The 17154-nt window shown below is 43.9% G+C and overlaps 2 protein-coding genes across 5 annotated transcripts in view; one reads left to right on the plus strand and one right to left on the minus strand.

Moving 5' to 3' along the window:
- Positions 1-7056, plus strand: part of lctlb (lactase-like b) — a 47559-nt gene extending 40503 nt beyond the window's left edge. For 2 of the 3 annotated variants that reach the window (XM_052481097.1, XM_052481099.1), the window contains exons 13-16: positions 2515-2714; positions 3487-3550; positions 5584-5628; positions 5804-7056. In XM_052481097.1, the coding sequence (XP_052337057.1) occupies positions 2515-2714; positions 3487-3550; positions 5584-5628; positions 5804-5919 (425 nt within the window). In that variant the 3' untranslated portion in view covers positions 5920-7056. The remainder of the gene's footprint in view (positions 1-2514; positions 2715-3486; positions 3551-5583; positions 5629-5803) is intronic. The other variant, XM_052481098.1, reaches the window with a different exon arrangement.
- Positions 2736-17154, minus strand: part of zwilch (zwilch kinetochore protein) — a 54413-nt gene continuing 39994 nt past the window's right edge. Inside the window, exons 15-18 of one of the 2 annotated variants that reach the window (XM_052481094.1) lie at positions 16879-16974; positions 15672-15787; positions 7069-7159; positions 2736-2902 (exon numbers count right to left, since the gene is read on the minus strand). In XM_052481094.1, coding sequence (XP_052337054.1) covers positions 7074-7159; positions 15672-15787; positions 16879-16974 — 298 coding nt within the window. In that variant the 3' untranslated portion in view covers positions 2736-2902; positions 7069-7073. The remainder of the gene's footprint in view (positions 2903-7068; positions 7160-15671; positions 15788-16878; positions 16975-17154) is intronic. The other variant, XM_052481095.1, reaches the window with a different exon arrangement.

The raw sequence follows: 17154 nt of genomic DNA on the forward strand, positions 1-17154 counted from the left end.
GATGTCATTATGGAGTATCACCACCTAGAATGATCCTCCGACCTCCATTTTAGAACCTCCTCCACGTATTGTGATGTCATTATGGAGTATTGTGATGTCATTATCCACCCTAGAATGATCCTCCTCCTCCATTTTCCGTATTGTGATGTCATTATGGAGTATTGTGATGTCATTATGGAGTATCGTGTGTAGAATGATCCACCACCACAATCCATTTTCTTCGTATTGTGATGTCATTATGGAGTATTGTGATTCATTTGGAGTATCGTGTGTAGAATGATGAGGGGGACGACTCTTCATCCATTTTAGAACAAGGCTGTCCACCATTGTGATGTCATTATGGAGTATTGTGATGTCATTATGGGTTATCCTAGAATCCACCTCCTTTTAGAACAACCTCTTCTTCTTTGATGTAATCTGATGGGTATTGTGATGTCATTATGGAGTATTGTGATGTCTTATGGGTTATGGTGTCCAGACCTCATCCACCACCACGATGTAATCCATTTTAGAACAAGGCTGTGACGTAACACAATGTGGAAAAAGTCAAGAGGTCTGAATACTTTCCCAATGCCACTGTATTTGGTGTCTAATGTAAATGTTATAGTGTATTATACCTCGGTCTCAATAGGTCTTCCCTTTCAAAATGAAAAGGTTAAAAACAATTAAAATAAAATACTGTAATTCCAAAACAAAATGTCCACACCTCTTCTTTGAATTGTAATCTGATGGGATTATTCCCAGTGTTTAACCAAGACTCTTCATCCTCCTCGTCCACCACCTCATCCACCACCACCTCCTCCACCACCTCCTCCTCCTCCTCCACCTCCTCCTCCACCACCACCTCTTCTTCTTTGAATAATAATCTGATGGGATTATTCCCAGTGTTTAACCAAGACTCTTCATCCTCCTCGTCCACCACCTCATCCACCACCACCTCCTCCACCACCTCCTCCACCTCCTCCTCCACCACCTCCTCTTCTTCTTTGAATAATAATCTGATGGGATTATTCCCAGTGTTTAACCAAGACTCTTCATCCTCCTCCACCACCTCCTCCACCACCTCCTCCTCCACCATTCCCTCCTCCCCACCTCCTCCTTCCTCCTCCTCCTCCACCCTCCTCCTCCTCCTCCTCCTCCTCCACCTCCTCCTCCACCACCACCTCTTCTTTGAATAATAATCTGATGGGATTATTCCCAGTGTTTAACCAAGACTCTTCATCCTCCTCGTCCACCACCTCCTCCACCACCACCTCCTCCACCACCTCCCTCCTCCTCCTCCACCTCCTCCACCACCACCACCTCTTCTTTGAATAATAATCTGATGGGATTATTCCCAGTGTTTAACCAAGACTCTTCATCCTCCTCCACCTCCTCCTCCACCACCACCTCCTCCTCTCCTCCTCCTCCTCCTCCACCTCCTCTTCCTTTATAATCTGATGGGATTATTCCCGGTGTTTAACCAAGACTCTTCATCCTCCTCCACCTCCTCCTCCACCACCACCTCCACCTCCACCTCCTCCTCCTCCACCACCTCTTCTTCTTTATAATCTGATGGGATTATTCCCGGTGTTTAACCAAGACTCTTCATCCTCCTCCACCACCCCTCCTCCACCACCTCCTCCTCCACCCTCCTCCTCCCTCCTCCACCACCTCCTCCTCCTCCTCCTCCACCTCCTCCACCTCCTCCTCCTCCACCACCTCTTCTTTTTATAATCTGATGGGATTATTCCCAGTGTTTAACCAAGACTCTTCATCCTCCACCATCTCATCCACCACCACCTCCTCCACCTCCTCCTCTTCATCCTCCTCCACCACCTTTTCTTCTTCTTTATAATCTTATGGGATTACCGGTGTTTAACCTACTCTTCATCCTCCTCCACCACCTCCTCTTCTTTGAATAATCTGATGGGATTATTCCCAGTGTTTAACCAATACTCTTCATCCTCCTCCACCACCTCCACCACCACCTCCTCCTCCACCACCTCCACCTCCTCCTCCACCTTTATAATCTCCTCCACCACCTCCTCCTCCACCACCTCCACCTCCTCCTCCAAGACTCTTCATCCTCCACCTCCACCTCCTCCTCCACCACCACCTCTTCTTCTTTATAATCTGATGGGATTATTCCCGGTGTTTAACCAAGACTCTTCATCCTCCACCTCCACCTCCACCTCCTCCTCCACCACCACCTCTTCTTCTTTATAATCTGATGGGATTATTCCCGGTGTTTAACCAAGACTCTTCAACAATCCCATATATGATACATGCAGTATTATTCACTAACTAAAAACAGGGTCAATTCCATTAAATCCAGAGTGCCTTTTGAATTGAATATGGAATTGACCCCCAAAAACCCTGACTTAAAAACCGTGTGATGTACTTCCACTTTTGTTTTTGTTTTGCGACGACAGTGGCGCGTTGCCGGCTTGTCTTTCGAAACTTAAATTAAAAAAAATTTAAAAAATAAAAAACCCCAGATGATCTTGTTCTTTCCTCTGTTTTTTTTTTTAGCCATCAAAGACGGAGTGAACGTGCGCGGCTACACCGCCTGGTCTCTGCTGGACAAGTTTGAGTGGGACGAGGGCTACTCCGAGAGGTTCGGCCTGTACTACGTAGACTTCAGGAACCAGAATAAACCACGTTACCCAAAAGCCTCGGTTCAGTACTACAAACGTATCATCAGCTCCAACGGATTCCCCAACCAGAGAGAGGTGAGGACCATTTACTAGATCCTCCTTTCAGTTACATCTTTAATACAATGATATACAACACATTACAACAGGTTGATGTTAAATATAAAACATGGAAATGTACATAGTTATACTGGTAGAAATGGATATACTGATATACTGTCATACGTTGCAAATAGAGCATTCCATATTCAGGTGAGGACATCATCCTGTCAAATATTGAGAAGGAACCCTAAACCAGGGGGTGGGTATCCTATATTAACCCTCTAGAGGTTGGGGGTGGGGGAGAGAGAGAGAATACATAATTAGAATATGATGTGTGTATTCTATATTAACCCTAACCCATCCTAGTGTGTATCATATATTAACCCTAACCCATCCTAGTGTGTATCCTATATTAACCCTAACCCATCCTAGTGTGTATCATATATTAACCCTAAACCATCCTAGTGTGTATCCTATATTAACCCTAACCCATCCTAGTGTGTATCATATATTAACCCTAACCCATCCTAGTGTGTATCCTATATTAACCCTAACCCATCCTAGTGTGTATCCTATATTAACCCTAACCCATCCTAGTGTGTATCATATATTAACCCTAACCCATCCTAGTGTGTATCCTATATTAACCCTAAACCATCCTAGTGTGTATTCTATATTAACCCTCTATATTAACCCTAAACCGTCCTAGTGTGTATCCTATATTAACCCTAAACCATCCTAGAGTGTATTCTGTATAACCCTAAACCATCCCAGAGTGTATCCTGTATAACCCTAACCCATCTTACAGGTAGAGAATTGGAAGAGGAAGGCCACAGAGACCTGCTCTTCCAGTAACCAGCTCCTGGCTGCAGGTCAGTTCACATTAAAACTTCCCCATTAAAACATCCCCATTAAAACATCCCCATTAAATCATCCCCTTTAAAACATCCCCATTAAAACTTCCCCATTAAAACTTCCCCTTTAAAACATCCCCTTTAAAACATCCCCTTTAAAACTTCCCCTTTAAAACATCCCCTTTAAAACTTCCCCTTTAAAACTTCCCCTTTAAAACATCCCCTTTAAAACATCCCCTTTAAAACTTCCCCTTTAAAACATCCCTTTAAAACTTCCCCTTTAAAACATCCCCATTAAAACATTCCCTTTAAAACATTCCCTTTAAAACATTCCCTTTAAAACATTCCCTTTAAAACATCCCCTTTAAAACATTCCTTTAAAACCTGTGTTCAATGAGAAGGTAGTTGGTGTGGGGCAAACAAATAAAGACTCAGCCTCGTATCACCTCCTTGGATTGAGTGATACAAAGAAAATAAAGGGGGCTAAACTTTCTATTGGAAATCGAGGGCAGCTATGGAAACCGTTCTTAGTTATATAAATCACTTGTCAATTCGTATCCTATTACAATTCAATTCCAGCTAAATGACGATTATCAATATATCGTAGTAGCCTAATGATGAGTATAGGGAAGGTTTGAAGTAGAGCAGTGCTCTCCAACCCTGTTCCTGGAGAGAGACCCTCCTGTAGGTTTACACTCCAACCCTGTTCCTGGAGAGATATCCTCCTGTAGGTTTACACTCCAACCCTGTTCCTGGAGAGAGACCCTCCTGTAGGTTATAGCTCCAACCCTGTTCCTGGAGAGAGACCCTCCTGTAGGTTTACACTCCAACCCTGTTCCTGGAGAGATATCCTCCTGTAGGTTTACACTCCAACCCTGTTCTTAGAGAGAGACCATCCTGTAGGTTATAGCTCCAACCCTGTTCCTGGAGAGAGACCCTCCTGTAGGTTTTACACTCCAACCCTGTTCCTGGAGAGAGACCCTCCTGTAGGTTATAGCTCCAACCCTGTTCCTGGAGAGAGACCCTCCTGTAGGTTTACACTCCAACCCTGTTCTTAGAGAGAGACCCTCCTGTAGGTTTACACTCCAACCCTGTTCCTGGAGAGAGACCCTCCTGTAGGTTATAGCTCCAACCCTGTTCCTGGAGAGAGACCCTCCTGTAGGTTATAGCTCCAACCCTGTTCCTGGAGAGAGACCCTCCTGTAGGTTATAGCTCCAACCCTGTTCCTGGAGAGAGACCCTCCTGTAGGTTTACACTCCAACCCTGTTCCTGGAGAGAGACCCTCCTGTAGGTTATAGCTCCAACCCTGTTCCTGGAGAGAGACCCTCCTGTAGGTTATAGCTCCAACCCTGTTCCTGGAGAGAGACCCTCCTGTAGGTTAGAGAGATTTAGGCACCAGGATATATATATTAAATTGACTTTATTAGTGTTATATATTATTATCGGTGGGATGGTACAGTAAATTTCTATTTTGCCATGGGTCACCGTGTCTCTGTGGATGAGATCTATCTGTCGTGTGTTACTGTCTGTGTGGCTTAGTGGCTAAGGGTCTGGCTTGCCTTGCTATGTGAAGTTGAACTCTTGGGAGGTCCTTTTAAAAAAAAAAAAAAAAAAAAAAAAAAAAATCGCTCCTTTGTGCAGATTTCTTTTTTTAAATTTTTTAAATCAGCTGCTTCGTCCTCTCTTAACCCCAGCAGCAGAGCATAAAGCATCCACCGGTTAAATCTAATCTTTGTATTGGAATTTGCATATGCATTTCCATTGGTCACAAAGAGTAGAGTATTTCCTAGTCTAGGATATTTCAAAGGAGTCAAAACACTTTGGATCCTGTCAAAAAAAGACACTAAAAACCGGGTGAAAACCAGCTTCATCTTGCTACAGATCAAAGAGGGAAAGCTGATTTTGCCAAACAACAACACTTGACAGTGAGTGACCGCTAATGATTGCTAGCTGATGCTACTAGCCACGGCATTGGCACGGCACTTCTCAAATGGGTCAACGTGCCTTTTGTCTGGGTTCAACTCTCCGTAATGCTTCTGTCTCTTCATTAGAGGAACAACGGAGTACTGCTGCCAATATACTAAGACTTATACATGGTAAGAAAAATCATCATATATTTAAAATAAAAATAAATTGAAGACTTGATATTATACTTTTGGGGGGGGGGGGTTAACCCTTTGAGTGCTGTGCTCTCTTGAGCCTTTATATAAAGACTGCTTTAATGTTAAAGTAATCTGTGTAAAATGGTTGATGTGCTGGTGTGTGTTGCAGACCCCCTGACCAGCCATATGGAGATGGTCACAGAGGTGGTGGTCCCCACTGTGTGTACCCTGTGTATCCTCCTCTCTGCGGTCTTCCTCATGTTCCTGCTGCGGAGACACAACTAGATATACTACTACACAACTAGATATACTACTACTACTACACAACTAGATATACTACTACTACACTACTAGATATACTACTACTACACTACTAGATATACTGCTACTAGATATACTACTACTACACTACTAGATATACTACTACTACACAACTAGATATACTACTACTACACAACTAGATATACTACTACTACACAACTAGATATACTACTACTACACAACTAGATATACTACTACTACACAACTAGATATACTACTACTACTACACAACTAGATATACTACTACTACTACACAACTAGATATACTACTACTACTACACAACTAGATATACTACTAGATATACTACTACTACACAACTAGATATACTACTACTACACAACTAGATATACTACTACACTACAACTAGATATACTACTACACTACTAGATATACTACTACACAACTAGATATACTACTACTACACAACTAGATATAATACTACTACCACACAACTAGATATAATACTACTACCACACAACTAGATATACTACTACACTACTAGATATACTACTAGATATACTACCACTACTAGATATACTACTAGATATACTACCACTACTAGATATACTACTACTACACAACTAGATGTATTACTATTCACAACTAGTACTACTATTATTACTACTACTACACAACTAGATATACTACCACTACTAGATATACTACTACACAACTAGATGTACTACTATTCACAACTAGTACTACTATTATTACTACTACTACACACAACTAGATATACTACTACACTACTACTACTACTACTACACTACACTACTACTACTACTACTACTACTCACAACTAGTATTACTATTATAGCAATTCCAACTTCTCAACCAGGTTAATGAAAAAAATTAAAGTTTGATGTGAAGTTAAGTCGTTTGCTTTATCCATAATATTTAGCTTATTGTACAGACCATTCCATCAACTGATTCAGTTGAGACTTCCAAGGTAATGCGCGTTGACACGTTCACACACAGCGAGGACATAAGAGTAGCGACATGGATGATGGGATATTTTCATTTAGAAAAACTTCAAAAATTGTGTTGTTTAAAAAAATAAAATTAAAAAAATAAACATATTTTCATATGGTCTGTAGTGATGTTTGACTTACTGGATCTAAGTAGCAAAGTTGACCAGGCTGCAACACACCATGGTGGTGAAATAGGCAGCGTCCTCGCTGGCGCTGTTCACCGTCATCTCATCTGAAACACATGTAACCTTGAGTGGCAAAAAGGGAAGACTTCACAGGGAAATCCATCTTTTGGAAGGGGAGCTTCACAACAACAACAACAACAACATCTGAAAATACAAGAGCCTTCAGAATGTATTCATACCCCTCGACTTATTCCATATTTTGTTGTGTTACAGCCTGAATTCAACATTTATTCAAATTGATTTCTCATCCATTTACACACAATACCCCATCATGAAAGTGAAAACATGTTGTTGTTTTTTTTTAGACATTTTTGCTAATTTATTGGAAATAAAATATGGAAATATCTAATTTACATAAGGTATTCCCACCCCTGAGTCAATACATGTTAGGATCACCTTTAGTAGTGATTACAGCTGTGAGTCTTTCTGGGTAAGTCTCTAAGAGCGATTACAGCTGTGAGTCTTTCTGGGTACGTCTCTAAGAGTGATGACAGCTGTGAGTCTTTCTGGGTAAGTCTCTAAGAGTGATTACAGCTGTGCGTCTTTCTGGGTAAGTCTCTAAGAGTGATTACAGCTGTGAGTCTTTCTGGGTAAGTCTCTAAGAGTGATTACAGCTGTGAGTCTTTCTGGGTAAGTCTCTAAGAGTGATGACAGCTGTGAGTCTTTCTGGGTAAGTCTCTAAGAGTGATTACAGCTGGGAGTCTTTCTGGGTAAGTCTCTAAGAGTGATGACAGCTGTGAGTCTTTCTGGGTAGGTCTCTAAGAGTGATGACAGCTGTGAGTCTTTCTGGGTGAGTCCCTAAGAGTGATGACAGCTGTGAGTCTTTCTGGGTAAGTCTCTAAGAGTGATTACAGCTGTGAGTCTTTCTGGGTGAGTCCCTAAGAGTGATGACAGCTGTGAGTCTTTCTGGGTGAGTCTCTAAGAGTGATGACAGCTGTGAGTCTTTCTGGGTAAGTCTCTAAGAGTGATTACAGCTGTGAGTCTTTCTGGGTGAGTCCCTAAGAGTGATTACAGCTGTGAGTCTTTCTGGGTAAGTCTCTAAGAGCGATGACAGCTGTGAGTCTTTCTGGGTAAGTCTCTAAGAGTGATTACAGCTGTGAGTCTTTCTGGGTGAGTCTCTAAGAGCGATGACAGCTGTGAGTCTTTCTGGGTGAGTCTCTAAGAGTGATTACAGCTGTGAGTCTTTCTGGGTGAGTCCCTAAGAGCGATGACAGCTGTGAGTCTTTCTGGGTAAGTCTCTAAGAGCGATTACAGCTGTGAGTCTTTCTGGGTAAGTCCCTAAGAGTGATTACAGCTGTGAGTCTTTCTGGGTGAGTCCCTAAGAGTGATTACAGCTGTGAGTCTTTCTGGGTGAGTCTCTAAGAGTGATTACAGCTGTGAGTCTTTCTGGGTGAGTCCCTAAGAGTGATGACAGCTGTGAGTCTTTCTGGGTAAGTCTCTAAGAGTGATTACAGCTGTGAGTCTTTCTGGGTAAGTCCCTAAGAGTGATTACAGCTGTGAGTCTTTCTGGGTGAGTCCCTAAGAGTGATGACAGCTGTGAGTCTTTCTGGGTAAGTCCCTAAGAGTGATGACAGCTGTGAGTCTTTCTGGGTAAGTCCCTAAGAGTGATGACAGCTGTGAGTCTTTCTGGGTGAGTCCCTACAGCTGTGAGTCTTTCTGGGTGAGAGAGTGACAGCTGTGAGTCTTTCTGGGTAAGTCTCTAAGAGTGATGACAGCTGTGAGTCTTTCTGGGTAAGTCCCTAAGAGTGATGACAGCTGTGAGTCTTTCTGGGTAAGTCCCTAAGAGTGATGACAGCTGTGAGTCTTTCTGGGTAAGTCCCTAAGAGTGATGACAGCTGTGAGTCTTTCTGGGTAAGTCCCTAAGAGTGATTACAGCTGTGAGTCTTTCTGGGTAAGTCCCTAAGAGTGATGACAGCTGTGAGTCTTTCTGGGTAAGTCCCTAAGAGTGATTACAGCTGTGAGTCTTTCTGGGTAAGTCCCTAAGAGTGATTACAGCTGTGAGTCTTTCTGGGTAAGTCCCTAAGAGTGATGACAGCTGTGAGTCTTTCTGGGTAAGTCCCTAAGAGCTGTGAGTCTTTCTGGGTAAGTCCCTAAGAGTGATTACAGCTGTGAGTCTTTCTGGGTAAGTCCCTAAAGAGCTGTGAGTCTTTCTGGGTAAGTCTCTACAGCTGTGAGTAAGTCTCTAAGAGCGATGACAGCTGTGAGTCTTTCTGGGTAAGTCCCTAAGAGATTACAGCTGTGAGTCTTTCTGGGTAAGTCCCTAAGAGTGATGACAGCTGTGAGTCTTTCTGGGTAAGTCTCTAAGAGTGATTACAGCTGTGAGTCTTTACAGCTGTTGTTTAAGTCTCTAAGAGTGATGACAGCTGTGAGTCTTTCTGGGTAAGTCTCTAAGAGTGAGAGCTGTGAGTCTTTCTGGGTAAGTCTCTAAGAGTGATTACAGCTGTGAGTCTTTCTGGGTAAGTCCCTAAGAGCTGTGAGTCTTTCTGGGTAAGTCCCTAAGAGTGATTACAGCTGTGAGTCTTTCTGGGTAAGTCCCTAAGAGTGATAACAGCTGTGAGTCTTTCTGGGTAAGTCCCTAAGAGTGATAATAAGAGCTGTGAGTCTTTCTGGGTAAGTCCCTAAGAGCTGTGAGTCTTTCTGGGTAAGTCCCTAAGAGCTGTGAGTCTTTCTGGGTAAGTCCCTAAGAGCTGTGAGTCTTTCTGGGTAAGTCCCTAAGAGCGATGACAGCTGTGAGTCTTTCTGGGTGAGTCCCTAAGAGCTGTGAGTCTTTCTGGGTGAGTCCCTAAGAGTGATGACAGCTGTGAGTCTTTCTGGGTGAGTCTCTAAGAGTGATGACAGCTGTGAGTCTTTCTGGGTGAGTCCCTAAGAGCTGTGAGTCTTTCTGGGTAAGTCCCTAAGAGTGATGACAGGTGTAGGTTTAGCTCGTTATCGCCCTCAGTCTTGTGAGTCTTTCTGGGTAAGTCCCTAAGAGCTGTGAGTCTTTCTGGGTAAGTCCCTAAGAGCTGTGAGTCTTTCTGGGTAAGTCCCTAAGAGCTGTGAGTCTTTCTGGGTAAGTCCCTAAGAGCTGTGATTACTAAGAGCTGTGAGTCTTTCTGGGTGAGTCCCTAAGAGCTGTGAGTCTTTCTGGGTAAGTCCCTAAGAGCTGTGAGTCTTTCTGGGTGAGTCCCTAAGAGCTGTGAGTCTTTCTGGGTAAGTCCCTAAGAGCTGTGAGTCTTTCTGGGTAAGTCCCTAAGAGCTGTGAGTCTTTCTGGGTAAGTCCCTAAGAGCTGTGAGTCTTTCTGGGGGTAAGTCCCTAAGAGCTGTGAGTCTTTCTGGGTAAGTCCCTAAGAGCTGTGAGTCTTTCTGGGTAAGTCCCTAAGAGCTGAGTCTTTCTGGGTAAGTGAGTCTTTCTGGGTGAGTCCCTAAGAGCTGTGAGTCTTTCTGGGTAAGTCCCTAAGAGCTGTGATAAGTCCCTAAGAGCTGTGAGTCTTTCTGGGTAAGTCCCTAAGAGCTGTGAGTCTTTCTGGGTAAGTCCCTAAGAGCTGTGAGTCTTTCTGGGTAAGTCCCTAAGAGCTGTGATAACTAAGAGCTGTGAGTCTTTCTGGGTAAGTCTAAGAGCGATGACAGCTGTGAGTCTTTCTGGGTAAGAGCTGTGAGTCTTTCTGGGTAAGTCCCTAAGAGCTGTGAGTCTTTCTGGGTAAGTCCCTAAGAGCTGTGAGTCTTTCTGGGTAAGTCCCTAAGAGCTGTGAGTCTTTCTGGGTAAGTCCCTAAGAGCTGTGAGTCTTTCTGGGTAAGTCCCTAAGAGCTGTGAGTCTTTCTGGGTAAGTCCCTAAGAGCTGTGAGTCTTTCTGGGTAAGTCCCTAAGAGCTGTGAGTCTTTCTGGGTAAGTCCCTAAGAGCTGTGAGTCTTTCTGGGTAAGTCCCTAAGAGCTGTGAGTCTTTCTGGGTAAGTCCCTAAGAGCTGTGAGTCTTTCTGGGTAAGTCCCTAAGAGCTGTGAGTCTTTCTGGGTAAGTCCCTAAGAGCTGTGAGTCTTTCTGGGTAAGTCCCTAAGAGCTGTGAGTCTTTCTGGGTAAGTCCCTAAGAGCTGTGAGTCTTTCTGGGTAAGTCCCTAAGAGCTGTGAGTCTTTCTGGGTAAGTCCCTAAGAGCTGTGAGTCTTTCTGGGTAAGTCCCTAAGAGCTGTGAGTCTTTCTGGGTAAGTCCCTAAGAGCTGTGAGTCTTTCTGGGTAAGTCCCTAAGAGCTTTGCACACCTGGATTGTACAATATTTGCACATTATTATTATTTTAATTATTCAAGCTCTGTCAAGTTGGTTGTTGATCATTGCTAGACAGACATAATATAATAATAATAATATATGCCATTTAGCAGACGCTTTTATCCAAAGCGACTTACAGTCATGTGTGCATACATTCTACGTATGGGTGGTCCCGGGAATCGAACCCACTACCCTGGCGTTACAAGCGCCATGCTCTACCAACTGAGCTACAGAAGGACCACATGTTCAAGTTTTGCCATCGATTTAAAAGCCGATTTAACTCAAAACTATAACTAGGCCACTCAGGAACATTCAACGTCATCTTGATTTGGCCTTGTGTTTTTGGTTCTTGTCCTGCTGAAAAGGTGCATTTGTCTCCCCAGTTTGTTGGAAAACAGACAACCAGGTTATCCTCTATGATTTTGTCTGTGCTTAGGTCAATTCCATTAATTGTTTTTATCCTGACAAAACTCTGCATTCCTTGCTGGTGACAAGTATGCCCATAACATGATGCAGCCACCACTATGCTTGAAAATATGAAGAGTGGTACTCAGTGACGCGTTGGATTTGCCCCAAACACAACATTTCGTATTCAGGACATAAAGTTCATTTCTTTGCCATATTTTCTGCAGTTATAATTTAGTGCCTTATCGCAAACAGGATGCATGTTTTGGAATATTTTTTATTCTGTACAGGCTTCCTTCTTTTCACTCTGTCATTTAGGTTAGTATTGTGGAGTAACTACAATGTTGTCGATCCATCCTCAGTTCTCTCCCATCACAGCCATTAAACTCTGTAACTGTTTTAAAGTCACCATTGGCCTCATGGTGAAATCCCTGACAGGTTTCCTTCCTCTCCGGCAACTGAGTTAGGAAGGACGCCTGTATCTTTGTAGTGACTGGGTGTATTGATACACCACTCAAAGTGTAATTAATAATTTCACCATGTCCAAAGGGATATTCAATGTCTGCTTTATTTCTTTTTTATTTTACCCATCTACCAATAGGTGCCGCCCTTCTTTGCGAGGCATTGGAAAACCTCCCTGGTCTTTGTAGTTGAAATTCACTTCTCGACCTTACCGATAATTGTATGTGTGGGGTACATTGCGCACAGAGTGAGTCCATGCAACTTATTATGTGACTTGTTAAGCACATTTTTACTCCTGAACTGATTTAGGTCCCCTTACCATAACAAAGAGTTTGAATACTGATTGACTCAAGACATCTCAGCTTTTCATTTTTTATACATTTGTAAAAACAATTAAAATAATAATAATAATAATATGGGCTATTGTGTGTAGATAAGGTACAATATCTCAATTTAATCCATTTTAAATTCAGGCTGTAACACATTCAGAAAGAAAGGGATGTGAACTTTCCTCAGGAAATAATAACAGTACAGATGGTCTATGTACAGATGGACTATGTACAGATGGACTATGTACAGATGGACTATGTACAGATGGACTATGTACAGATGGGCTATGTACAGATGGACTATGTACAGATGGACTATGTACAGATGGACTATGTACAGATGGACTATGTACAGATGGACTATGTACAGATGGACTATGTACAGATGGACTATGTACAGATGGACTATGTACAGATGGACTATGTACAGATGGACTATGTACAGATGGACTATGTACAGATGGACTATGTACAGATGGACTATGTACAGATGGACTATGTACAGATGGACTATGTACAGGCGCAGTGATCTGTGAGCTGCTCTGACAGCTGGTGCTTAAAGCTAGTGAGGGAGATAAGTGTTTCCAGTTTCAGAGATTTTTTGTAGTTCGTTCCAGTCATTGGCAGCAGAGAACTGGAAGGAGAGGCGGCCAAAGAAAGAATTGGTTTTGGGGGTGACTAGAGAGATATACATGCTGGAGCGTGTGCTACAAGGTGGGTGATGCTATGGTGACCAGCGAGCTGAGATAAGGGGGGACTATACCTAGCAGGGTCTTGTAGATGACATGGAGCCAGTGGGTTTGGCGACGAGTATGAAGCGAGGGCCAGCCAACGAGAGCATACAGGTCGCAGTGGTGGGTAGTATATGGGGCTTTGGTGACAAAACGGATTGCACTGTGATAGACTGCATCCAATTTATTGAGTAGGGTATTGGAGGCCATTTTGTAAATGACATCGCCAAAGTCGAAGATCAGTAGGATGGTCAGTTTTACAAGGGTATGTTTGGCAGCATGAGTGAAGGATGATGTGTGCCATAGTCTAGTGTTTACACCAGAAGTTATCTGTAGGAGGATGTGGTGGGCGGGGGGCGGGGGGGTCAATGAATGTTGGATGTGTACAGAGTGAAGGAAAGACGATCACATCTTGGCGAGGCACTGATAAGGGTTGAGAGATGTGGTTTGGTGAGGAAGGGGGCCGAAAGTCAGGTCAGGTCACAGGTCAGGTCACATTAAGAGGAGAAAGAGCAATTAATTAACCGTGTGACTCAATTTCCCGCCTAGCAACAAAAAGATGTCATGTTTAGAGAGGAGGAGGAGAGTCCACCTCAAATTGGGGTATAAATATATAGTAGCACTGGAGCAACCATGTCTTTCTTTTTCAGCTGTACGATCCTTTGGGATGAAATTAACTTGGTTCGTGTCCGTCAATTTCTTGCTCTGATATTTCAGAACCTAACAAAAAGACCTTCGGGTATTTCCGTTTTGAGTGAGTGGTTCCTTTGAAAATCAAATGACATCTTTTCTACTGCTCGCGTTGCATCACGTCCAATGACATCTTTTCTACTGCTCGCGTTGCATCACGTCCAATGACATCTTTTCTACTGCTCGCGTTGCATCACGTCCAATGACATCTTTTCTACTGCTCGCGTTGCATCACGTCCAATGACATCTTTTCTACTGCTCGCGTTGCATCACGTCCAATGACATCTTTTCTACTGCTCGCGTTGCATCACGTCCAATGACATCTTTTCTACTGCTCGCGTTGCATCACGTCCAATGACATCTTTTCTACTGCTCGCGTTGCATCACGTCCAATGGCGTCGCTCCAAATCGCAGAGGTTCGATCCTCGACGGCTGACGTGATCGGTTCCTTCCATCTTGAGAATGGAAAAACGGATGTCCGTGCAGCAGGTTGGACGGAGCAGGTCGACGACGACGCGAGGAACTTCTGGTACACAGATTTTTAAAAATAATAAAAAAAAGACGATTTCCACAAAGTGAGCGATAACAAGGAGAAACGCTTCTGGTTTGACAGTCTGCCTCTCGGTACCACTGTTGTTGCAGTCCAACTTTCTTTACACCGAGGGAGAGAGCATGAATTTGAATAATTTTGCACGCCCAATTTTTCAGTTTTTGATTTGTTAAAAAAGTTTGAAATATCCAATAAATGTCGTTCCACTTCATGATTGTGTCCCACTTGTTGTTGATTCTTCACAAAAAAATACAGTTTTATATCTTTATGTTTGAAGCCTGAAATGTGGCAAAAGGTCGCAAAGTTCAAGGGGGCCGAATACTTTCGCAAGGCACTGTATATTCTTACTTAAGGGCCAGATTTGGGTTATGACAAGGGTATGATACCAGATAGTACATGGGGTTACTCTTCCTAAAACAGCTATAAAAAATAAAATATAATTTAAATGTACAAACAGTTGTACTCTTATGAAGCACTTTAATTCAAATTAAATGTTGCTAAAAGTTTATTTTAAGTGTTTTAAGATAAGCCTAATTCAATTAAATAATGGAACACATTCTCTCTCTCGTTTCTACTTGGCTGGCTACTGTCTCTACTTGGCTGGCTACTGTCTCTACTTGGCTGGCTACCCACTCTACTTGGCTGGCTACCCACTCTACTTGGCTGGCTACCCACTCTACTTGGCTGGCTACTGTCTCTACTTGGCTGGCTACTGCCTCTACTTGGCTGGCTACTGCTTCTACTTGGCTGCCTCTACTTGGCTGGCTACCCACTCTACTTGGCTGGCTACCCACTCTACTTGGCTGGCTACCCACTCTACTTGGCTGGCTACCCACTCTACTTGGCTGGCTACTGCCTCTACTTGGCTGGCTACTGTCTCTACTTGGCTGGCTACTGTCTCTACTTGGCTGGCTACTGTCTCTACTTGGCTGGCTACTGTCTCTACTTGGCTGGCTACTGTCTCTACTTGGCTGGCTACCGTCTCTACTTGGCTGGCTACCCACTCTACTTGGCTGGCTACCCACTCTACTTGGCTGGCTACCCACTCTACTTGGCTGGCTACCCACTCTACCTGGCTGGCTACCCACTCTACTTGGCTGGCTACTCCATGTGCCAGTGGAAGACACTGCGGACCTTTGATGACTGGGGGTATTTTACCTGTTTCAAAGATGATGTGTTCCACCAGGGGCTTGTCACTCAGCAGCCAGGATGTCTTCACCTCTCTGGGGCAATTACCACTAGACACCTCCACCCCCCAGGACACCGCCTGCTCCCTATAGAGAACATACAGTACATTACTAACCCTAGACACCTCCACCCCCCAGGACACCACCTGCTCCCTATAGAGAACATACAGTACAGTACATTACCACTAGACACCTCCACCCCCCCAGGACACCGCCTGCTCCCTATAGAGAAACATACAGTACATTACCCTAGACACCTCCACCCCCAGGACACCACCTGCTCCCTATAGAACATACAGAACATACAGTACAGTACATTACCACTAGACACCTCCACCCCCAGGACACCGCCTGCTCCCTATAGAGAACATACAGTACATTACCACTACACACCTCCACCCCCCAGGACACCACCTGCTCCCTATAGGGAACAACCTACAGTACATTACCACTAGACACCTCCACCCCCCAGGACACCACCTGCTCCCTATAGGGAACAACCTACAGTACATTACATCACCACTAGACACCTCCACCCCCCAGGACACCACCTGCTCCCTATAGGGAACATACAGTACAATACCACTAGACACCTCCACCCCCCAGGACAACACCTGCTCCCTATAGAGAACATACAGTACATTACCACTAGACACCTCCACCCCCCAGGACACCACCTGCTCCCTATAGGGAACAACCTACAGTACATTACAAGCCACTGCCTTGGCAGGAACTAATGGGGATCCATAATAAACCCCAGGAAGAGTAGCTGCTGCCTTGGCAGGAACTAAGGGGATCCATAATAAACCCCAGGAAGAGTAGCTGCTGCCTTGGCAGGAACTAATGGGGATCCATAATTAACCCCAGGAAGAGTAGCTGCTGCCTTGACAGGAACTAATGGGGATCTATAATAAACCCCAGGAAGAGTAGCTGCTGCCTTGGCAGGAACTAATGGGGATCCATAATAAACCCCAGGAAGAGTAGCTGCTGCCTTGGCAGGAACTAATGGGGATCCATAATTAACCCCAGGAAGAGTAGCTTCTGCCTTGGCAGGAACTAATGACTGTACAGGCACCACAGGATTGACCAATGACTGTACAGGCACCACAGGGTTGACCAATGACTGTACAGGCACCACAGGGTTGACCAATGACTGTAATTTCCTTCTTTAAACGTACTTCTGGTAGAAGTGGCTGATCAGGGCAGGTTTGATCTGCAGTTTGAACTCGTGGTCCTCGTCATAGGGACATGTCTTGTAGTACTGCAAACACAACCTAGGAAGCACATGGGGGAGACGACAACTTTACTATATCCATATCAGTAGACAGCTGATCAACATCTATACTACGTTACAGAGAGAGATTCAAAAATGTTGAAAAGAGGTTTGTGTTCTTTTACACACCAAATGTAAGAAAATGGACAGACACAGGGAGGCATTACATTGTCTTAAATAT

The sequence above is a fragment of the Oncorhynchus keta genome, chromosome 26 (assembly GCF_023373465.1).
Source record: "Oncorhynchus keta strain PuntledgeMale-10-30-2019 chromosome 26, Oket_V2, whole genome shotgun sequence".
NCBI classification, from domain to species: domain Eukaryota; kingdom Metazoa; phylum Chordata; class Actinopteri; order Salmoniformes; family Salmonidae; genus Oncorhynchus; species Oncorhynchus keta.